The 24,979-nt window shown below is 39.8% G+C and overlaps 1 protein-coding gene and 1 long non-coding RNA gene across 2 annotated transcripts; both read right to left on the bottom strand.

Annotated features, from left to right (window-relative positions):
* Positions 1-1,880: 1,880 nt before the first annotated feature.
* LOC123880444 lies at positions 1,881-17,326 on the bottom strand. Its single transcript, XR_006799258.1, has 3 exons — positions 14,687-17,326; positions 5,006-5,011; positions 1,881-1,892 (listed from the first exon to the last, which is right to left on the bottom strand). It is a non-coding gene; the product is annotated as an uncharacterized LOC123880444 (long non-coding RNA).
* Positions 17,327-17,490: 164 nt separating this feature from the next.
* LOC123880435 (glycerol kinase-like) lies at positions 17,491-24,979 on the bottom strand. Its single transcript, XM_045928561.1, has 9 exons — positions 24,552-24,979; positions 23,581-23,754; positions 22,738-22,885; positions 21,923-22,074; positions 21,171-21,294; positions 20,530-20,654; positions 19,094-19,263; positions 18,330-18,465; positions 17,491-18,052 (listed from the first exon to the last, which is right to left on the bottom strand). Exons 1-9 carry the CDS (start codon positions 24,795-24,797, stop codon positions 17,780-17,782), a joined length of 1,548 nt encoding a protein of 515 aa, XP_045784517.1. The 5' UTR covers positions 24,798-24,979; the 3' UTR covers positions 17,491-17,779.

Here is a 24,979-nt window from a genome sequence, read left to right as displayed (position 1 = left end):
ATTACAGAAAAGGACAGGACGTGCAATTTATAATTTAAAACCGCGCGCTGCCATACAATAAAAATATAAGGAAATAAGTACCTTATCTATTATCTTATAGTAGCTTCTAAATATATTTACAACTAGCTAATGCCCGCAGCTTCGCTCGCGTGGATTTAGGTTTTTAAAAATCCCGATCCTTTCATTTCCCAGAACAAAAGTTGCCTCTCCGTAATAGCCCGTCCCCGGGATGCAACTTGTTTCTGTATCACGTAAGAATATTTAAACGGATGATCCTTTTCAAATCCCGAGGGATCACCAGGATTTAGGAATGCAATTTCTTACAGCATCAGGGTTGAGGTCAACGACAAAGTGTTTACTTGGTATAGATACCTTCAATATCAATTAATAATCGACACTTTTTAAATCCCATTAGCTTTAGTAGTCAGGTCCCCTGCAACATCAGGGTTGAGGAGTTGGAATCCAAATTTTTTATTGAACAATGTCGCAAACTTTCTTTATCGATTAAAAAAACTACCCAAAATTACGCAGTTAGGTTACCTGCCAAATTTCATGGTTTTGAGTCAACGGGAAGTACCCTAGAGGTTTTCTTGACACACACGACAGACAGAGAGATAGACAACAAAGTGATCCTATAAGAGTTCCGTTTTTCATTTTGAGGTACGAAACCCTAGAAAACGTAGGATCGGCATTCCGAACCAGTGGTAAATTTTTCTGACCATCCAAAAACACTTTGAAGTTTACCTAAAAGTTTACAGGAATAAAAATTTATCATTGTATTCCATTCCATTTCATTCTATTCCATTCTGTTCAAAGATAAATAGATAATAAAAATATTTGTCACCGAAACAATAATTTACGATACATCGACCAATATCAATTTTACTGATGACAATCTGACTATTACCAAAGTGAACGACTACTATAATATCTATTATATACGACTAACATAATATGTATTATAAATTGTGTGCCGTTTGCATTCTCACTAGGTTCTCATTAAGTTTGTTTTATTTGGTTAAACTTTCTGGCATTTATATTGTTATGACGTTTAATTGGCAAACAGTCTGTTTATTGGCTGAAACTCAAAAATTCAGCCAATCACAACAAAGAAAATATTGTAATAATGATTGATGCAGCTTTCTGTAATTGAAAACAAAATATTTGACATTAAGGACGTATTTGCACACTTGTATAGATTTTCGGTACGCTTTGTGGCTAAAATATACTAAGTAAATTGGAACTACAGATTGCTAAAAATAGATTGGTCCTTTATCTCCAGAGATCGAGTAATTTTTTGATAAAATCATTAATTTTGATACTATAAGAACGATTTTCCTTCACCTCTTCCACGCAGAATTAACGATTTAGGGTCAAGTTTAGGTACATTTTTCTCAGTTTACGTACGGATTTTATTCTTCTAATAAATATTTTCCGTTAGCACATAATGTGCACCTCAAAAAATAGGATTATTATATTAATAATAGTATAAAAATAAATAAAAACATCGTGTATAAATTTTTCACGTATTTTGCTTCAACCGCAAACCTTAATACAGTGCACTAAGGGTTATTTTGATATTGGGCAGGCAATGGTATGATTTCAAAATTATATCAGTCAGCGGCCAGCCGCCTTCGTGGGTGGTCTCTGCGTCGGTTGCTATAATTTTTTGATGTGGAAAAGATCGCTGTACGAACACAAAATAGTTCGACAAAACCCTAACTGATATTTATAGGTACTTATTCCGTGATTGTGCTGATATTTTGGCAAGGTAAGATAATAATGATAATATTATGTACCTATTATCACATTTTATCGTTAGCTGGATTTTTTTCTTGAGCATGATAGTGATCTGATAGTGAACTTCGAAGGCTGCGACAGGAACTTGAAGACTAGAAGAACTAGATGTGTCCAGTTTGGGCTCGTTTTCTTAGTCATGACGAGATCTTACCTCCGGATTTGTGGAGTGACCTGATGGTATACCTCGGAAGTCACTATTGGAACTCGGAGACGAATAGAGCTAGGTGTTTCGAGTTTGGGCTCATTTTCTTAGACATGATGAGATCTTACCTCCGGATTTGTGGAGTGACCTGATGGTATACCTCGGAAGTCACTATTGGAACTCGGAGACGAATAGAGCTAGGTGTTTCGAGTTTGGGCTCATTTTCTTAGTCATGATGAGATCTTACCTCCGGATTTGTGGAGTGACCTGATGGTATACCTCGGAAGTCACTATTGGAACTCGGAGACGAATAGAGCTACGTGTTTCGAGTTTGGGCTCATTTTCTTAGTAATGATGAGATCTTACCTCCGGATTTGTGGAGTGACCTGATGGTATACCTCGGAAGTCACTATTGGAACTCGGAGACGAATAGAGCTAGGTGTTTCGAGTTTGGGCTCATTTTCTTAGTCATGATGAGATCTTACCTCCGGATTTGTGGAGTGACCTGATGGTATACCTCGGAAGTCACTATTGGAACTCGGAGACGAATAGAGCTAGGTGTTTCGAGTTTGGGCTCATTTTCTTAGTCATGATGAGATCTTACCTCCGGATTTGTGGAGTGACCTGATGGTATACCTCGGAAGTCACTATTGGAACTCGGAGACGAATAGAGCTAGGTGTTTCGAGTTTGGGCTCATTTTCTTAGTCATGATGAGATCTTACCTCCGGATTTGTGGAGTGACCTGATGGTATACCTCGGAAGTCACTATTGGAACTCGGAGACGAATAGAGCTAGGTGTTTCGAGTTTGGGCTCATTTTCTTAGACATGATGAGATCTTACCTCCGGATTTGTGGAGTGACCTGATGGTATACCTCGGAAGTCACTATTGGAACTCGGAGACGAATAGAGCTAGGTGTTTCGAGTTTGGGCTCATTTTCTTAGTCATGATGAGATCTTACCTCCGGATTTGTGGAGTGACCTGATGGTATACCTCGGAAGTCACTATTGGAACTCGGAGACGAATAGAGCTAGGTGTTTCGAGTTTGGGCTCATTTTCTTAGTAATGATGAGATCTTACCTCCGGATTTGTGGAGTGACCTGATGGTATACCTCGGAAGTCACTATTGGAACTCGGAGACGAATAGAGCTAGGTGTTTCGAGTTTGGGCTCATTTTCTTAGTCATGATGAGATCTTACCTCCGGATTTGTGGAGTGACCTGATGGTATACCTCGGAAGTCACTATTGGAACTCTGAGACGAATAGAGCTAGGTGTTTCGAGTTTGGGCTCATTTTCTTAGTAATGATGAGATCTTACCTCCGGATTTGTGGAGTGACCTGATGGTATACCTCGGAAGTCACTATTGGAACTCGGAGACGAATAGAGCTAGGTGTTTCGAGTTTGGGCTCATTTTCTTAGTCATGATGAGATCTTACCTCCGGATTTGTGGAGTGACCTGATGGTATACCTCGGAAGTCACTATTGGAACTCGGAGACGAATAGAGCTAGGTGTTTTGAGTTTGGGCTCATTTTCTTAGTAATGATGAGATCTTACCTCCGGATTTGTGGAGTGACCTGATGGTATACCTCGGAAGTCACTATTGGAACTCGGAGACGAATAGAGCTAGGTGTTTCGAGTTTGGGCTCATTTTCTTAGTAATGATGAGATCTTACCTCCGGATTTGTGGAGTGACCTGATGGTATACCTCGGAAGTCACTATTGGAACTCGGAGACGAATAGAGCTAGGTGTTTCGAGTTGGGGCTCATTTTCTTAGTCATGATGAGATCTTACCTCCGGATTTGTGGAGTGACCTGATGGTACACCTAGGAAGTCACTATTGGAACTCGGAGACGAATAGAGCTAGGTGTTTCGAGTTTGGGCTCATTTTCTTAGTAATGATGAGATCTTACCTCCGGATTTGTGGAGTGACCTGATGGTATACCTCGGAAGTCACTATTGGAACTCGGAGACGAATAGAGCTAGGTGTTTCGAGTTTGGGCTCATTTTCTTAGTCATGATGAGATCTTACCTCCGGATTTGTGGAGTGACCTGATGGTATACCTCGGAAGTCACTATTGGAACTCGGAGACGAATAGAGCTAGGTGTTTCGAGTTTGGGCTCATTTTCTTAGTCATGATAAGATCTTACCTCCGGATTTGTGGAGTGACCTGATGGTATACCTCGGAAGTCACTATTGGAACTCGGAGACGAATAGAGCTAGCTGTTTCAAGTTCGGGCTCATTTTGTTAGTCATGATGAGATATTACCTCCGGATTTGTGGAGTGACCTGATGGTACACCTCGGAAGTCACTATTGGAACTCGGAGACGAATAGAGCTAGGTGTTTCGAGTTTGGGCTCATTTTCTTAGTAATGATGAGATCTTACCTCCGGATTTGTGGAGTGACCTGATGGTATACCTTGGAAGTCACTATTGGAACTCGGAGACGAATAGAGCTAGGTGTTTCGAGTTTGGGCTCATTTTCTTAGTCATGATGAGATCTTACCTCCGGATTTGTGGAGTGACCTGATGGTATACCTCGGAAGTCACTATTGGAACTCGGAGACGAATAGAGCTAGGTGTTTCGAGTTTGGGCTCATTTTCTTAGTCATGATAAGATCTTACCTCCGGATTTGTGGAGTGACCTGATGGTATACCTCGGAAGTCACTATTGGAACTCGGAGACGAATAGAGCTAGCTGTTTCGAGTTCGGGCTCATTTTCTTAGTCATGATGAGATGTTACCTCCGGATTTGTGAAGTGACCTGATGGTATACCTCGGAAGTCACTATTGGAACTCGGAGACGAATAGAGCTAGCTGTTTCGAGTTTGGGCTCATTTTCTTAGTCATGATGAGATGTTACCTCCGGATTCGTGAAGTGACCTGATGGTATACCTCGGATGTCACTATTGGAACTCGGAGACGAATAAAGCTAGCTGTTTCGAGTTCGGGCTCATTTTCTTAGTCATGATGAGATCTTACCTCCGGATTTGTGGAGTGACCTGATGGTATACCTCGGAAGTCACTATTGGAACTTACAAAACGAGCTCAAACTCATAACATCTAACTCTACTTGACTCGAAAGTCCAATAGTTGCTTTTGAAGTATACCTTCAGAGCACTCCAACAAGTTTCAAGGTGTAATCTCGTCATAACTAACAAAACGAGCCCAAACTCGAAACACCTAGCTCTATTCGTCTCCGAGTTCCAATAGTGACTTCCAAGGTATACCATCAGGTCACTCCACAAATCCGGAGGTAAGATCTCATCATGACTAAGAAAATGAGCTCAAACTCGAAAAACCTAGCTCTATTCGTCTCCGAGTTCCAATAGTGGCTTCCGAGGTATACCATCAGGTCACTCCACAAATCCGGAGGTAAGATCTCATCATGACTAAGAAAATGAGCCCAAACTCGAAACACCTAGCTCTATTCGTCTCCGAGTTCCAATAGTGACTTTCGAGGTATACCATCAGGTCACTCCACAAATCCGGAGGTAAGATCTCATCATGACTAAGAAAATGAGCCCAAACTCGAAACACCTAGCTCTATTCGTCTCCGAGTTCCAATAGTGACTTCCGAGGTATACCATCAGGTCACTCCACAAATCCGGAGGTAAGATCTCATCATGACTAAGAAAATGAGCCCAAACTCGAAACACCTAGCTCTATTCGTCTCCGAGTTCCAATAGTGACTTCCAATGATACCATCAGGTCACTCCACAAATCCGGAGGTAAGATCTCATCATGACTAAGAAAATGAGCCCAAACTCGAAACACCTAGCTCTATTCGTCTCCGAGTTCCAATAGTGACTTCCGAGGTATACCATCAGGTCACTCCACAAATCCGGAGGTAAGATCTCATCATGACTAAGAAAATGAGCCCAAACTCGAAACACCTAGCTCTATTCGTCTCCGAGTTCCAATAGTGACTTCCGAGGTGTACCATCAGGTCACTCCACAAATCCGGAGGTAATATCTCATCATGACTAACAAAATGAGCCCGAACTCGAAACAGCTAGCTCTATTCGTCTCCGAGTTCCAATAGTGACTTCCGAGGTATACCATCAGGTCACTCCACAAATCCGGAGGTAAGATCTCATCATGACTAAGAAAATGAGCCCAAACTCGAAACACCTAGCTCTATTCGTCTCCGAGTTCCAATAGTGACTTCCGAGGTATACCATCAGGTCACTCCACAAATCCGGAGGTAAGATCTCATCATGACTAAGAAAATGAGCCCAAACTCGAAACACCTAGCTCTATTCGTCTCCGAGTTCCAATAGTGACTTCCAAGGTATACCATCAGGTCACTCCACAAATCCGGAGGTAAGATCTCATCATGACTAAGAAAATGAGCTCAAACTCGAAAAACCTAGCTCTATTCGTCTCCGAGTTCCAATAGTGGCTTCCGAGGTATACCATCAGGTCACTCCACAAATCCGGAGGTAAGATCTCATCATGACTAAGAAAATGAGCCCAAACTCGAAACACCTAGCTCTATTCGTCTCCGAGTTCCAATTGTGACTTTCGAGGTATACCATCAGGTCACTCCACAAATCCGGAGGTAAGATCTCATCATGACTAAGAAAATGAGCCCAAACTCGAAACACCTAGCTCTATTCGTCTCCGAGTTCCAATAGTGACTTCCGAGGTATACCATCAGGTCACTCCACAAATCCGGAGGTAAGATCTCATCATGACTAAGAAAATGAGCCCAAACTCGAAACACCTAGCTCTATTCGTCTCCGAGTTCCAATAGTGACTTCCAATGATACCATCAGGTCACTCCACAAATCCGGAGGTAAGATCTCATCATGACTAAGAAAATGAGCCCAAACTCGAAACACCTAGCTCTATTCGTCTCCGAGTTCCAATAGTGACTTCCGAGGTATACCATCAGGTCACTCCACAAATCCGGAGGTAAGATCTCATCATGACTAAGAAAATGAGCCCAAACTCGAAACACCTAGCTCTATTCGTCTCCGAGTTCCAATAGTGACTTCCGAGGTGTACCATCAGGTCACTCCACAAATCCGGAGGTAATATCTCATCATGACTAACAAAATGAGCCCGAACTCGAAACAGCTAGCTCTATTCGTCTCCGAGTTCCAATAGTGACTTCCGAGGTATACCATCAGGTCACTCCACAAATCCGGAGGTAAGATCTCATCATGACTAAGAAAATGAGCCCAAACTCGAAACACCTAGCTCTATTCGTCTCCGAGTTCCAATAGTGACTTCCGAGGTATACCATCAGGTCACTCCACAAATCCGGAGGTAAGATCTCATCATGACTAAGAAAATGAGCCCAAACTCGAAACACCTAGCTCTATTCGTCTCCGAGTTCCAATAGTGACTTCCAAGGTATACCATCAGGTCACTCCACAAATCCGGAGGTAAGATCTCATCATTACTAAGAAAATGAGCCCAAACTCGAAACACCTAGCTCTATTCGTCTCCGAGTTCCAATAGTGACTTCCGAGGTGTACCATCAGGTCACTCCACAAATCCGGAGGTAATATCTCATCATGACTAACAAAATGAGCCCAAACTCGAAACAGCTAGCTCTATTCGTCTCCGAGTTCCAATAGTGACTTCCGAGGTATACCATCAGGTCACTCCACAAATCCGGAGGTAAGATCTTATCATGACTAAGAAAATGAGCCCAAACTCGAAACACCTAGCTCTATTCGTCTCCGAGTTCCAATAGTGACTTCCGAGGTATACCATCAGGTCACTCCACAAATCCGGAGGTAAGATCTCATCATGACTAAGAAAATGAGCCCAAACTCGAAACACCTAGCTCTATTCGTCTCTGAGTTCCAGTAGTAGGTTCCAAAGTATGCAATTTCATCAAGTCGGGAGGTAATGTAATGCTATCCTTCTCAGATTATTTTAGTCATAGTAGGAGCTCATAATTTCATAAGCATGGAAATGTTGTTCATTGCCAAGAAGTCATGGTGAAATATTTCATCATCAGACCCTTAGTCTGTAGGCACTGTTCTACTTACTGTATTATTGTCAAGATACATATTTAAAAAAAAAACTGTTAAAAAAAAAATAGATGACCAAATATAAAATAAAATAAAAATATCAAAGTATCAAAATCAAGTCGATTCACTCATTTTGACGCAGCTGTGTGCGTGTGGGCAGTGTACTTATGTAGTAGTGCAATTTTGATACCTATTCATTTTGCAAAGACGTCCTTAACTTGAATGTGACAGTGTTTTCCGAATAGGGTTGCCAGAGGCCCCGTATTTTACTGGTTATCCCGTATTTCAGGATAGAGAAACCGGTAATTATGAAAATAAAATACGGGGCAAATAAAACTAAATATTTTTAGGGTTCCGTAACTCAAAAGCAAAAAGAACTCTTATAGGATCACTTCGTTGTCTATCAGTCTGTCTGTCTTTCCGTCTGTCCGTCTGTCCATCTGTCCTTCTATCCGTCTGTCATGTGTTCATGAACAAATATTAGTATTTTCAATTTTCAAAGTAAGATAACTACATATATCAAGTGGGTTATCATATGAAAGGGCTTTACCTGTTCATTCTAAAACAGATTTTTATTTATTTTTATGCATAATTTTTTTAATGCATAACAGTTTTTGATTTCTCGTGTAAAATGTCGAAAAAAATACCCGAATCGGAACCCTCGGTGCGTGAGTCTGACTCGCACTTGGCTGGCGAAACCGAACACTCACGTTATGTCCAGTAGAAAGAATATTTTCCTTTTGCGGCAATGCGTAGCCGAAACCCACTCGATATTGATCATGGTCGTAGTCAAGGCGGCGGGGCTTGGTTTGAGGATGTTAGCCTTTTTTTATACAAGTTAGCCCGTGACTTTAATCTTTTCTAGTGGTAAGTGATGATGCAGTTTAATTTTTTGGCCGTTAGGGCCATACTAACCATATAACTAGCCATGACCGAAGCCTCCCACCAGACCAGAAATTTAGAAATGGCGACTGCGCCTGGGAAGCCGTCAAAAACCTAAGCCTAAAATAATACTTACACTATTTCTTGCACTTGCTTACCAATTTTTTTTTGGAAATATATCCAACATTTCGCGCTCACTTCACTCGCGCTTTGAATTTGTATTACTTGGTGTAAGCCCCACAATTTCGTTTGCATGAATTTAGAGTTTTAAAAATTCCGTGGGGGATTTTCCGGACTAAAAAGCTTATGTCTGGGATGCAAGTTACCTCTGAATAGTAAGTACCAAAATTTTGGTAAAGAAGATGGGCCGTGAAAGGGTAACAAATAGATAGGCAAATAGATATACTGTCGTATTCGTAATATTAGTATGGATAGGGAGCTTTAAAAATAAAATCTTGCCATGGCTAAACTCGTTTCCCTTTCACTTTAATTCTTTCTGTATTGAACCAAAAACACTTACGCTCACTGCGCTCGCGCTTTTTTATTGTTGTATTTTATCTCACTGTCAAATTGAAAGGCGAAATTCCACTAACCAGGTAATTAGCCCATAAAGTTGAGCGAATGTTTTTTTCCTCATGACATGATTCAGTTCCGGCCCTGATAAAACCTCTCCCGAAATCGATTCCTGGCTACGGCCATAGTATTGATACTGTGAAGGTGGAATTACAAATTAAATGTAATTTTAAGTTAAAATGAAAAGATTGTATGCATGAAATGTATAACATTTTGCTTTACAAAACTAAGAGTTTTTAAAAGCTATTTAAATAAATAAATCTTTTATTTAAAACCACATTGCAAACACAGTTCACCAATCAAGACACGGCAACATACAGAGAAAAAATACAAAACTTACAAATAAACTGAAATATCTAAATAGGCTTTCCATGCATTTCAGAGAGAACCACCGCCTGTTTCTTCAAATACTTCAAATTTTCAAATTTCTTCAAATCTAAACCCCGTATTTTTGATGGTGGTAGCCTGTAAATCAAAAAGAGGCAGGTGGCAACCCTAGACTAGACCTAGACAGAATGAAAAATTGTTTTCATTACTCGGTATGCCTACTGCCATAGTGTGACAGAAAGTGTGACGGTAGTTGTGACCTCTGATTGGCCGACTCTCTTTCACTATTTGCTAAAATTGATGATTGCAACAACAATATTTTCTTTTATGTAATCGAAAACAGAACACGGACGTCAAACAGGTTGACTAATTGCAATCATTTCTGACCGGCTAACATTGTTCCGCTAGTGGCTCAAACTCATTGTCGCAGCAAGAACATGGTAAATTCAGCCAATCACAGCAATTTGAATTGGATATCACAAATGTACCGATCTAGGAACCGAGAATGCACGAACCAGGGCAGATAGAGATGAGAACAATAATATCATACGTAGGAAATCGACGGGGGATCGTTGACAATGATCCTCATTGCCTAGGGCATCACGTCTGAGGGGGCACCAGAAGAAGCACAAAAAAATCCGCCCTTAGGGCATCACGTCTCACTCACGTCACCAAAAACCACACCAAAAAGAGTTTCTAGGACTAATTTGAAAATTCGCGCATTTTAAGTTGACATAGAGTCCGATCTAGAGTCATAACCCCACTCCCGCTTGCCCACTCGCTGCCCGCTTCTGCATTCAACAATTCGAATGCCCCCGAAAGCCGCAAGGCGCATTTCAATAAATAAATAAATTATGCTTTGGTTTTTATTGTTGTCGCACCTAACTACTCCACTTCTAAGTTTTTAGGCGGTAAAGATTTAAGGACCGATACTAGTTGACATACGGATATGGGGGCCCATAGGCATGGATTGCTTAGGGCACCAAGTAGTCTTAATCCGTCACTGCATTTGACCCTGCCCTAAAGTACCCTATGTTTCTTTGATTTTACGACACCATAGCCTAATATTTGACATATCGTCGATTCAGGATCAAAAAGAGTTCCTTCACTCTAGTTCACTCTGCCCGAACTGAGACTGAAGGCTGAGATCTACAAGGCGTAGGTATTTTGAGTTTTTGAGTTTGCTCAGTCCTAATGGTCAGTTGAAGTGAGACAGATTTATGTCACTGTCTTGTTTTAACATAGTCTTAAATCTGAGTAAAGTCAAAATACGCTCAGTGACCTCAAGACTACTCCTCTGACTTGGGATTTATTTTCGGTTGCTAGCGCCGTATATCACATATATAACAAAATTTTACACAATTGTAAAATTTTAGAAAAATGTTTTTGCGGTGTAATTTCAGGCAGGCACTCTTTCTTTCGCCGCGTATGCCGTAAACTGTTAACTATAAAATGGTTATTTTATTATTTATTTAGACTAGAATAAGATTTATTTGCTGATCCAACACATATTAAAGACGATATTTACAAAAATAACGCCTTAAATTCTAACTTAACTTAGTGTCTGTATAAAGGTCCGAACTAGTGTTGTTATGGATATCCATATCCGTAACCGTAACTGAATCCGTAATAAAAGTTTTGGATAGTTTCGGATAGGGCGGAGTCTAACTAAATACTACACTCGTACGAATTAACTGTGCACTCCGCTGGAATGCGACACCTTCATCAGTTCACAAATTACAGTTCCTTAAAAAAATTAATATCCGTAACCGAAACTATCGGATAATCCGAAATAATTTAATATCCATAACCGTAACCGAAACCGATATTATTTTTTACCAATATCCATATCCATATCCAGATCCGAAATTATATATCCATAACATCCCTAGTCCGAACTCAGCTAAAATGTTATGGATACACAGTGTAACCATAACGATGCTATTCGGTTCGAGCAGGACTTCCCTCGTTTGGAATGAGGGAAGTCCTGGTCTTTGTTACTAGAGTTTGGCTAGTGAAAGATGACACGGCTTTTTTCCAAACTTTTTAGTGGGCAACTCTAAAACGTCGATCAACGTCAGCCACTTCTTAAATAAGTATGACAATTTAATTTTGATACTTGGTTTAAATTCGTAAAAAATATTAAAATTAGTGTTTTCTAAAATCATATCTCGTATGTGCTAATAGTGTATTACGATTATAAGCGATACATAATTGGTTACGGTTTGTGATTTTAACACAAAATATTTTTTTGTTTTCTGTGACAGTAAAACTGGAAGATGTACTAGGGACGTCAGGGTCCCAGGGAATCGAACCCCCAACCCCCTGATAAGGTCTAAAAAACGTAGAAGTTTGTAAAAACAGAGATGTGGGAAAACATTACTATGATGTAAATTAAGCATTTAAAAAATTAAATAATTGCAAGTATCAAATTGAGTAATTCAAATTTTTTCACTATAATTTTGGGGATGCCCTCCGATTTTTTTTTTAATTTGCCGGGCGATTTCAGTCTCATCTTTCATTAGCCAGACTCTATAAAATGTTATTAAAATTTAATGAAAATAAAACATGATTAATATTAGAATTATTAGACAAAATAAAATAAAGTTTTTTAGGGTTCCGTACTCTATTGGCCTAAAAACACTCGCAGTTTACGCAGAGATTAATATGATGGGCAATTTTATCAGCCGGTCGCAGTTGCACGCTCGATCATAATAGCCCAGCGACAAAACTATCTCAACTACACTCTCGCTTCTCGCTAGTCGTCGGCGGTTGAACAGCTGCTGCCTAATAATCATTTCATCGGGAAGCTACTATGTCTTACATTTTACTACTACTACTAAGGAAAACTAAAGTAGGTATACAATATGCATAATATGAACCGGTAGTCAACTATTTCGAAGCACTTGTAAAATTTTACTTGAATAAAAATATATTCTGTTCTAATATCAGTGTACCTTTTGTGGTTTCTATATAAGAAATGAGAAAGAAAATTAAATAAAACTACAAAAGTATGTATGATCATATATTTATTTGTTCGAATATACAAATTTTTCTCAAAATAAACTCTATTACAAGCTAATAAATAGATATTATAATGGAATGATACTCCAAGATGTCTTACTTTTCTACTTTGTAAACTGAAGCCCTAACTCCCTAGAATATTTGCATTGCCGTCAAAGAGCAGCCGGTTTATTAAAACACGATAGCGTTACTAGGCTTTTGACACCACCGTGATCTTTACTTAATTATAGTGTAGGTCGTCGATCGTACAGCCTGCGGTCAAGAGTTCTGCGATCCACATTAAATACTAAACTAACTGAATTTCTGAGATTTCTAATAACAAACAAAACCTTTCTAACTCTAGAGATAACAGATTCAATGTGCTCGTTCCAAGTAAGGCATTGGTCAATAATAACACCAAGATATTTGATACTAGCCGATGCCCGCGACTTCGCCCCCGTGGATTTAAGTTTTTCGAAATCCCGTGGGAAGTCTTTGATTTGGATATCGAACTCTGGGCCGTTGGATTGAGATCAACGCCTAAATTGCTAACAGATTATAGGTTTAACCCATGACAATAAAAACTAATCGAAACGAACCAACGCAAATCATTTCGTCTCACTCTCACACTATACGCAGGTATAATGTGTAAGTGTGATGGAATGAATAACGCTGCTCATTTCGATTTATTTGTTTGGTGGCACACGTTATATTGGCATATTTGCGAATAACAGCACTTTTCAATCCGTTGGTATTTTATTGTCACTTGTAAACATTTGCACCACTATATGGCGGCGTTTAGATCTGTAAGTTTTACATACGTAAGTAGCTTACGTAATTAATTCACAACTTATAAGTGTCTATATTAGTAAAGTCGTAAGTAAGCTACTTATGTGAGTATAACTTACATATTATATTGTATCCTCGGCCTAACTCGGCCGTTAGGCAAACGATTATACTATAGACCGATACTAAAACAATCTGTCTTTAATCTGTGGATAAGTTCAACGTTGTTCAAAAGAATAAGAAGAATAATAAGAATACCATACCATAATATAAATAAATCAAATTGAAATTGAACCATTTCAAACAAATAGCAACGTTTATTAGTTGATAGATAACTGACAACTTGTTGTCTTACGAAAATCAAAATTTTAACAACATTCGAAATTCAATTCGAAAACAAGGTCTCGTTTGTGATTGGTTGGTGACTCAAAATGATTTTGAGTCACCAACCAATCACATTCGGTATTCACGCTAATACTAATATAACGTTTATTAGTAAGGCCATGATTGTTTCGTATTTTTACGAGTAAAACTTGTACTAGGTCGCAGTCAGTACTAAAAGAGACAATTGTCCAAAAAGGACTAACTGTTTGTTTTTGTACATGGGATTCTTAATAATAACGCATTATTTAAAAGCTATTCCTTGATAAATATATTTTAGATATTTTATCGTTGTGTATTTTCTGTAACATTAATTTTAAATAACTAGGTAACTATGAAAACACATCACTTCAACTTAGCATAGTAACAAGTACACAATTCGCAAAAACAACAAATAAAACAAATCTCAAAAAACATTTTTGAGAATAAAACATTGTTGTGTATTATTATTATTAATAAATAATTTTAGAACAATTATTATTTCGGCCCGGTTTCTATTTCACACTGTGAATTAGAATTTACATTATATAGACATTTCACACATTACATTATATAGACCCGTCAATTCCACATTGTGTATCCATGGCTATAGTCATATATGTATATGTATAATTTTATTTCATCTTTGCATACTACATGCAAAAATCACCATTTAAATAAATGACAAAAATCATTTTCTTGAATAAAATATTATACTCTAAAATTAGATTACTATTTGTAAATATATTTCGAATAATTTCGGCCCGCTTTAAGATCTACATTGTGATAGAGATAGCACTACATTTGTTATATTTTACACGCTGAAATTTTAATGGTTGTTTTCCCGAAGCGAAATGATTGAGTCGTAGTATTGCAATCAATTTGAACTAATGTTTTTTTTATTTGATTGATTAGTTTGATTTGTTTTAAAGAATCAATTAATTCATTAGATTCTCTTTTCAAAAAACAATGCACGTCATACATCATTTTTCGTGCCTGTCTTCTCGTAACAGTATTTCTTCTAGGCATAATCACTGTTTAAAGTCACAAACAATCAAAAAAAAAAACAAATTTACAAACTAATAACGTAAGCGGCAGCGTTCCAGGGTGGATGAAGGGAAACGAAGACTTTTGACTTAAATATTACTTTATTCTTAACTAACTTATCTATGTTACAATATCGTAGACTAAGATTAAATTGACGACCTTATTAACTAAATCTTGCGTTTTTATATCCGTGTCCCTTCTTTATCACGTTCCAATCGAATCCATCAGCCTGTAAGCGTCCACTGCTGGACATAGGCCTTTCCAAGAGCGCGCCACCAAACACGATCCTCCGCCTTCCTCATCCACCCGCTTCCCGCTACGCTCCGCTGTAATACCGTCATCACCTGGGGCTTTGTTATTCTTCAGCTGTCCGAGAGCTATACTAATCTCACCTACGTCGATATCCGGGAGGTCATCGGTATAGTGGCGCACAAGTCTCGCACGTTAGTCGTTCGTGGTTTGGGTGGGTGCAGGTTTCGAAGCATGGGCAGAGTAAAGCTGCCCGTAAAACTGCTCGATCTCAGCTGACACCTCTGGTTTTGAAGCAACAGTTTGGCCATCCGATGTTCTCAACTTCGTCAAATGGCTCCTCCCAACTATGGGTTGGCGTGGTCTCGGGCGAAGAGTGGACCCCATCAGACGTCGTCTCTGGAGCTGAAAATCTAAATTCAGAGAGCCTCTTACGAGTCAGTGATCACTTCCAGTATTAAATCTGTTGATCACGGAGACATCTCTGAATATATCACTACGATCCCTCATGAAGAAGTCAATATCGTTTTTGGTCATGTTATCGGGGCTCTGCCAAGTCCACTGGGCACTTTTCTTGAAAAATGAGTTCATTAAGAACATACCTCTCCTATCCAGGAAGTTGACCAGCATTTGCCCCCTGTGGTTCCTGTCACCAACTCCATAAGGTCCGATCCTCGATTCGTTGCATTCTTGTACTCCCACCTTTGCGTTGAAGTCCCCCATAACAACCTTGAAGTAGGATCTGGTAGTCTTATCCATAGCCTGAACGATGTCTTCGTATATGTCTTCTACTTCTTCATCAGAGTGTGTCAACGTGAGCGCATAGACCTTCACTTTTTTGAGGGAATACCTGTGGTTCAATTTGAGCATAACATATGCTACCCTCGTCGACACACTACTGATCTCCACGATGTTATTGGCGAGGACTTTGTTGATCAGAAATCCCACTCCGCCTTGGGATGTCTGCTCGCCTTCTCGATAGTAGAGTACGTGACCCGATTCTAGTGTCAGAGTATCCTCGCCCTCTCTACGGACTTCTGTCAATCCACTTGATTTTGTCCAACTTTACCTCAAGTTCGGCTAGGCTTTCATCCGATCTCAGTGTCCTGGTGTTGTATGCTGCCAAATAAAGTCGTTTGGTATGGTAGCCATCCGTAGCCCGGTGATTCTTAGCACCCCCTGCCCTGCCGTGACCGCGACCGCTACCGTAGTCGGGAATAGCAGGGCTGCCGGGAACTGGGGGCCTTTGTGTGTTGGCGCTGCTCATTGATAGTGCCCAAACTGACCACGCTGGGCAGGCGGGTTGGTCAGCGCAGTGCTGTAGGCTGCTTCGCACCAGTGACGCTGCTGCCCGTCTCTGTTCTGTGCTATTTAGAGCATTCACACGTTAGGCTGCTGGTAACAGAGATCACGTAAAGACCTTGATGATGCCGTGCTCTAGGCCGCGCTATCTCAGCAGATTTCCACACGTAGTGTAGTATGAATATACTAGACATATTAGTTCCTGTGACGATGCCTGGCCTTCCACAAGAATACCGATGGTATATGCAACTCCTCCACCCTCAGTGCGGCGATTATTGTAGTACGTTTAACGAAAATGTCGCCGGAACGTCCGTAGGGGTTTCTATCTTCAGTCTGGAGGGCTGCTGCTGAGCTTCCTGGTGGACTTCCTTCGGTTTCCTTCTTAGTGTGTATCGTCGCAGTATCATAATTGTGCCTAGAATACTCGCACCAGCCATTACTGCATAAAAAGGTATAGTTGTGGTATAGATCTTTGCTTCATCGGAGTTTGCAATATGACCTTGTCTTGGAGGTTGTGAAGTCCTTGCAAGCTTATGGAGCTTAGGTTGACGTGAATTACTGAGGCTTGAGTGTCGTTGAAGACTGGTGTTTCCATTAACTTGAGAGGCTGGCCTTTAAGGTGGAAGCGACGGGCCGGCTACTACGCAATAATGGTCATCGCTAGACTTTCGTGTCGCTACTTATATCACTATACGCGCGAGAGCTTACTTTGATCTAAACATTTTCACATATCGGCAGCGCGATTCGAGTGGATGTACCTACCTGCTATTTACATTAGGTTTAGATTGTTTCTCACGCTTTCGAGTTGATGACCATTTTTTGTTTGTTAAACATTGTTATTTTTTAGACAATCATTATAATTTTAGTGAGTATAACGGCTAAAATCAATAATAATAAATAATCAATCCCATCTGCAATAACATGTAGATAAGTTACTTAGCAACGTTGTTATTTGTTTAAAATTGTAGGGTTCTGTATTTTTAATTCTAATTGAATTTCTAATTCAATATTTAGTTTGGGTCAACGTTCTACTCCAAATACCAAACACAATTGTAACTCATTTCGTCTCCGACTTCTACGAACTAGAGACCTGTGACACGCGGACAAACAGACAGACGGACAAACAGACAGCAAAGTGACATAAATAGGTCTCCGTTTTTACGTTTTCGGTACGGAGCAATGGTACGGAACCCTTGTGTGCGAGTCCAACTCACACTTGTCCGCTTTTTTGAAAAATAACACCGTTGTTACGAGTAAGTAACTTATCGACAGATTATTGATAGATGATTATTGATTTGGGTCGTAAATGTGTTTTAATTCTGTTCCCAACCCAAAGATCTTTCGACCGCCATTTTCCATTGCTTATATCTCATATCCCTTTCATCGTCGGATATTCTCGGGTTATAGGTTATACCAGAGACTAAAGCTATGGTATTGCCGTTCTGGGTATGGTCTAGGCCCCAATAAGCTACCATAGCGGCGCCTAGAGCCGTGCTTTCAGTGAAGCCGGCCTTTATAACGTTTATACCTATCAAGTCCGCTTGCATTTGCATTACTAGCTCGTTCGACGTCATGCCCCCGTCAACCTGGAAGAACAGAAAATGGTTTTTAAGATTTTACTCAAAGGGTGCCAACGCAACCCTATACTAAACCTCCCCTGTCCGTCCGTCCGTATGTCAGCGGGCTATACATCTCGTGATCCATATTAAGTAAAGAGTTGAAATTTTCACAAAATGTGTATACCTATTGCCGCTATAACAATAAGTAATGAAAATTTCAAAATGGCCGCCATGAAATTAAAAAATTAAAGTGTTTTTTTCTTGGTACGGATATCTAAAAAAGGTTAGTCATCTGTGCTATTACCTTCAGCAACTGCAGAGGTATCCCGCAGTCCTCGTTCATGGCATCCAGGATATCTCTCACTTGGAAGCACACAGCCTCCAGCGCAGCGCGTACTATGTGGTTGGAGTTCGTATCTTCAGTTATACCGCAAATCACTCTACAACCACATAATATTATTATTAGAGACCAACTGATACCAGATATTTCGTCCGCGTGGATTTAAGTTTTTTTGAAATCCCATGGGAACTCTTTGATTTTCCGCGATAATAATAGCCTTCAGGTTTTCAACTACACCCATGCAAAAAATCACTTTGATAAGTTGCGATGTGATTGAAGGACAAACCAACAAAACAACAAACAAACACACTTTCATTTAGCATTTACTAGCCGATGCCCGCGACTTCGCCCGCGTGGATTAAGGGTTTTTGGAATTCCCGTGGGAACTCTTTGGTTATCCGCGATAAAAAGCCTATGTGCTAATCCAGGATATTATCTATCTCCATTCCAAATTTCAGCCAAATCCGTCTATTAGTTTTTGCGTGAAGGAGTAACAAACATACACACATACACACACACACACACATACACACAAACTTTCGTCTTTATAATATTATTATAAAGGCGATATAGTTAGGATATAAAGGCGATTATAAATTAGTGTGATTGTAAAGGTAGTGATAACAACTGCCATATTCTGCCATTTATAACTCTGACCGTCTACTCACTGCTTATTCTTAACAGGGCCGCACCCAGCCAGGGACTAGTATTATACTGGTAACACTCACCCACGAGCGTCCTGCCTCCAGTATGGAGCGTACAGGCCACTGAACGCTGGGACAAACACCACGCTGCCGTTTTCAGTCGCTTTCTCGGCTATTGCCTGCGAATCCTTTGTGCTGTCTATCATCCCGATGTTGTCTTTCAACCAGCCTAGCGCCGCACCGGCTATGGCCACCTGAATGAGTCCAATCCTTTTAGTTTTTGAAGTAAAAAGTTCTTCCGGAGCGTTGAGCGCTTTTAGGATGCATAAAAACTTCAAGCGACATGCTAATTTTTACATATTAAACTATATTACACATTCTAATGCACTAAAATTCAATTTTCACTACCTTTTTTTTATACTAGAAAGTTATAACAATAAACAGAAAAAGAAAGAAAAAGTGGACAGGTAAGCACTTATATCTATAAGAGATCTCTCTACCAGTGACCGAGTGCGAGAGGTTATAAGGGGAGTAGTAACAACAAAGATAGATTTATATAAAAATAGCGAGCAAACGAGCAGGCGGGTCACTTGATGTTAAGTGATTACTGTCGTCCATTTGCAGCACCAGAGGAACCGCCAAGCGGTCGAAGTGTACTAGGCACCGAGTTGATGAGGGTGAAATTGCTAACGGTGGCGTGCGGTGCAGTTGTAAGAAAAGGAGGGCAGAATGAGGTCAATAATTCCCCAGAACACTCCCCCCTTATAAAGGCGATAGAGATAAAGGAAGCGCATGTCTCTCCCGTACGCCAGGCTTTCGGGCAAGCTGGTTAGTTTTGGATTGTCCACAAGTCGGACATTGCGGTTTTGCATCCCATCAAATGGAAGAACTTGGTATTGAGGAACACGATATAGTTATAAAAAAAATTATTGATACTTTTTTAAAGATTGACTAATAATATAATTTAATAGGACATAATTAGTTAGGAATTTACATAACATTTTTTAATTTTTATATACGTGACATTTTATTTATATGTAATCACTTTGCAGCGCCCTGACGGGGCTTCATGTTGTAATATTATAATTATTTTCTATTATGATGTAAAACATGAATGCAAATAAATAAAGAATAAAGAGGTGCTCCGGCCTAGAGCCTTTGTCAAACACGGCGAACCAAAAGCGTGGTGAAGCATTTTATTTTGTAATGTAAGGTGTCGCTCAAAGCTAGTCACATAGAAATGCAAAAGCAAAGCGGAGAGAACCGTTTCCGCGGCACCACACGCCGAGACAAACCACCGGCAAGAAGACGAAGCGAAGCGTGAGGGAGATAACTGTACTAGCTTTACTTTAGCTAAGTGTTCGGTTCGCGTTGGGTTCGCCGTGTGTTTGACAAAACTTTTTAGGTGAGACCAATCCTCAGCTAATCCGCACTTAGCCAGCAGGCTCTGGCGTAAACTCTGAGAGCAGACCCGTTTAGTGGGCCGGCGATGGATTGAAATGAAGGTGATAATAACTTACCGATCCCTCTAAAGCGTAACAGGGCGGACTTTGACTACCCAACTGATAGGCGACGGTCGTGAGCAGACCACGACTGGAGTTCACGCGCACGTCGCCTGTATTGTAGAGCACGAAACAGCCTGTACCTGGAATGTACATGTCATCATCATCATCATTATCAATCGATAGACGTTAGCTAGGCACAGTTAGGGAACTTCTAACAAAACAACGAGGCTTCGAATATTTGACATATCATAGATTCAGGATCAAATCGAGAGTTCCCTCACCCTAGTTCACTCTGATATAGACCTCTTGTAGCTCTCTTGCACCTACCCACACCAGTACCACTGCTGAATCCAGCGGTTCCCTGCGACTCGCTTGAAGCCATCTGTCCACCTAGTGGACGGATCTCATTTCTGATTTGATGACATAGAGAAACTCCAAGTAATGGTCTCTCCATCGCCCGCTGAGTAACACTGAGCTACCTTATGAAGCTTATAAATAGCAAGCATATCTCTGATCCAATCATCATCACTGATAACATGTGCTGTTCGAAGTTCAAGCACTAAGGAACTTTGGACGAGAAGACATCTCGTCGCTCAACGCTGCTCAACATATACCCATGAAGGGACCAATAAAAAAGTTTAAACAATCTGGTATACCATAAGTGGCCTTCGCTTGTCCCTTCTGTAGACACATCTGTCCTACTAGAGCCGCTTGCTGGTCACCTAAGCATCCAGATATAGGTATCCCCCTCAGCGGCCCATCTGCTATGTAGCCATATACCTGAAAACATTAAGGTATTGTACAAGGTATTAAGTAATGTCCGTAACATCCCAGCTAGCTGAGGTTATGGCCGATGTGTAAATGTACCAAGAAAATATGTTTACTTAGCAAGAAACAGTGTCTTTTAGCATAAGTGAAGTAGAAAATCTAAAAACCACAAAATATTACATAATATTTATATTTGCAGTCGGAGATAATTTAAGCAACGAAATAGTTATATGTAACCTTCCAAGGTAAGGAACCCTCGGTGCGCGAGTCGGACCACGAAAAGATGCGAAAGGGATCATGTAAAAGGTTGACAAACCACATTCTTACATGTGAGTGCAGGTGAATATTTGGAAATTCTTTTTAATAGTGCTTGGTTAGTTTAATTAATTACATATTAATATAATTATACCCATATTATCATGCCCATCTTACTCCATATTATAAATGCGAAAGTGTTGGGTTTTGGTTTGTTCTTCAATCACGTCGGAACGGAGCAACAAAGCGACGTGATTTTTGGCATGAGTATAGTTGCAAACCTGGGGAGTGACACAGGCTACTTTTTACCCCAAAAACCAAGAAAAAAAAACCTGAATCCACACGTACAGAGTCGCAGAGTTTATTATAATTAATCATCACTTACTTCAGAACTGGATTTAATTTCGGGTAGCACAGATTTAGGCACTTCAAAGAACTTCATAAGGAGCGGGTCCCAAGTTAGGTTCTCAATATTCATGAGCATGGTGCGCGACGCGTTTGTCACGTCTGTCACATGCTTACCCCCATTCGGTCCTCCTGAAATAATACAATCCATATCAAAAATTATCATAAATACGAAAGAATGTGTCGTTTTATTATTAGCAAATTAATTTCTTTTAAATATCATAACATGAAAAAATGGTCCTTCGAACCGGATGTCTGTCTTTACGTAAACCAATTTTGACGAAATTTGGTACAAACATAGCTTGTATTAAGGAGGAAGGACATTTTGCATCTTGGAATATCAAGGACATTTGAACAACCTAAAAAGTCTAACTTTTAATTTCATATATTTTTAAGTTACCTGCATAAGTTAAATTTATGAAATTTAGAACATTATGGAGAGCTCTCAGGCATTTAGGTTTATTCATGATGTTTTCCTTCAGAGTTATGTGCATTTTAAGCTATGTAATATTAGTTAGTGATATTAAATGACTTAAAACCATCGATGTATATGGATTAGCCTTTCCCATACAATTCCATCCGCAAAAATACGCTTGAATCTTACGTCATCGTCATTGACAAAGTCTTAACTTTTGCAAATTCTATTGACTTTTTGAGCGCGTTTTTTATCTTCGAAGGGCCTATCCATATACATGCTTAAAACGCACATAACTCAGTGTCGAGTGCCCTGGTAGGAACTCCTGCCCGAATAGAAGGCTGACATCTTAATCACTAGGCTGTCACCGCTGTCATCACCTGTCAAATTCCATATGATCCAAGTGTCAACGGTGCCAAAGCAGCAGACGCCTTTCTTCATAGCCTGTTTGACTGCGTCCACGTTGTCACTCAACCACCTCAGCTTCATCGCACTGAAGTATGGAGACATTGGGAGGCCGCATAGTGGCTGCAAAAACCCTTCAGTGAGTATGAAACTTGATTGCATTAAAAAACACTTAAGAGCATTTCCAACTGTGGGTATACACAAGAAACTGCAGGCACGCCAAAGAGGCTTTCCCTAAAACAGACCAATGACAAACTAACAAACTACTCCGCCTGGACAGAGGTAAACTTAGGAAGGTGGTGGGACTCATAACAGGGCATAGCCCACTAAGCAAACACCTTTTCGTTATACGTGTCACCAACAGTCCTCTGTGCAGGGCCTACACTGCATAGAACTCAAGGAAACACCGACACACATGCTCCTAGATTCACGGGCATGGCAGAGCAACGCGAATGCCACTTGAAATTCCAAACCTTACTCCATGAAGCCCTTGGCAACCTGGGTGGTCTACTCGGCTTCTGGAGTGAGCTCGGATGGCTGGAATGAAGCCTTCGGTGGGGAGTTGTTGTCAAAGTAAAGCTAAATATCCTTGATTTAAAGTAAAAGTGAATTAAAGTAAAGATTTCCACTTTGAGCGCTGGCTGTAAATGTTTGGATGAACTAGCTTGATCTTAAACAATATTATTAAAGTTCATTTTACTTTAAAGTTAAACTGAATTGTATCAACATCTGTGACATGTTAAATCTCAAACACAAGCATAATCAGCAAACTTGCAGGCAGCAACTCTTTGGGCTGCTAGGATATAGAAATAACTAACCTTTAAGTAGTTTTTGTTTCTAGTTTTGTTAGGCACTAAATCCAGTAACTTGTCAATAGTAGAAGATGTCCTCATGTCGAGCCAGACTATGGCATTGTGAAGAGGTTTCCCAGTGGTCCTGTCCCACACTATCGTTGTTTCCCTTTGATTTGTCACTCCTACTGCTACTATATCCTGAAAAGCATCATTCTTTTCTATATTTTAAAAGGAACTCAAAATTATTTAGCAGTTTCACAAGATGTAAGTTAATATCAGTAACTTCACAGGAGGTTATCCTTCACACTGAAGTTAGAACCAATGGATGTGTAGATGTAACAAAAAAATAACTTATTATTTTTTTGTAACAAACAACCTTATAACAAATTATTACGAACGGCATTCCGAACCAGTGGTAAATTATTTGACGATTCAAAAGCACTTGTAAAAGTTTATTTGAATAAAAATCTATTCTATTCTATTTAAGTTCTCATGTCTGCGAGATATGAGAATGAAATAATTTGTTTAAAACTCAAATGTGAGAACCCTGCATACAGCTCATGGCAACATGAAATGAACTCCTAAAAAACTTCTGAGAACTTACACGACTGTTTGAACGTTTGCCAAGTAACAGAGACAACAAAAGTATCTGTGGCATTAACCGTTTGATACTAAGGACAAACTCATTTGTTATATTATGATTTATCAAACACGCTGAATAAATTATCATTACTTACAGAAACACTTTAGCTAAATTGTAAATTGTTGTGGTTTCAGCTGTGCAACAGAGATAACTTATAAACATTCTAGTCTGCTAACAAAATAATAAAAACATTAAATCAAACTATTAAGAAATCTAAAACGTATTTCCTTATTACTTGTATTTTCCTCATAAAAATTCCTTGGTAACTATTGCTCTTATTTAAATGTTCTCTTTGGATCACCAGTTTTCACATACTTACAGCTTACAGCAGTAAAAGATTAAAGACATTTACCTTCGGATTCCCGCCTAAAGCCACTAGCTTTTCGATTGCCTTGGTGATACAAGTTTGTACGACTTCCAATATAGCATTTGGGTCCTGCTCCACCCATCCCTCTTGGGGAAAGTGCTTTTCCAGCTCCTTCTGGTGCACCACTACCACCTCACAGGTGTTCACTTTGAAGAGTATGAATCGGGCACTCGAAGTTCCTTCGTCAATAGCCCCTACTAAGGGACCGAATTTACCATATTCTGAAGACATTTTGTATTCAACAAGTATATAAGCAACGCGGGTATGCTTCCCTACCTCGCATAAACAATGTGATAAAACCTATTATCTAATTGCACTTTGAACATTAGAAGGTTAACCTATGTTTTGAATTAAAAATATTTTTATTAATTTAGATTTCACAGCCTTTCGTGATTTGTCTTGATGCTTGACAG

This window comes from Maniola jurtina, chromosome Z (genome assembly GCF_905333055.1).
Source record: "Maniola jurtina chromosome Z, ilManJurt1.1, whole genome shotgun sequence".
In the NCBI taxonomy this organism is placed as follows: domain Eukaryota; kingdom Metazoa; phylum Arthropoda; class Insecta; order Lepidoptera; family Nymphalidae; genus Maniola; species Maniola jurtina.
Note: the sequence above shows the minus strand (reverse complement) of the source record. Positions and strands in the feature narration are given on the sequence as shown.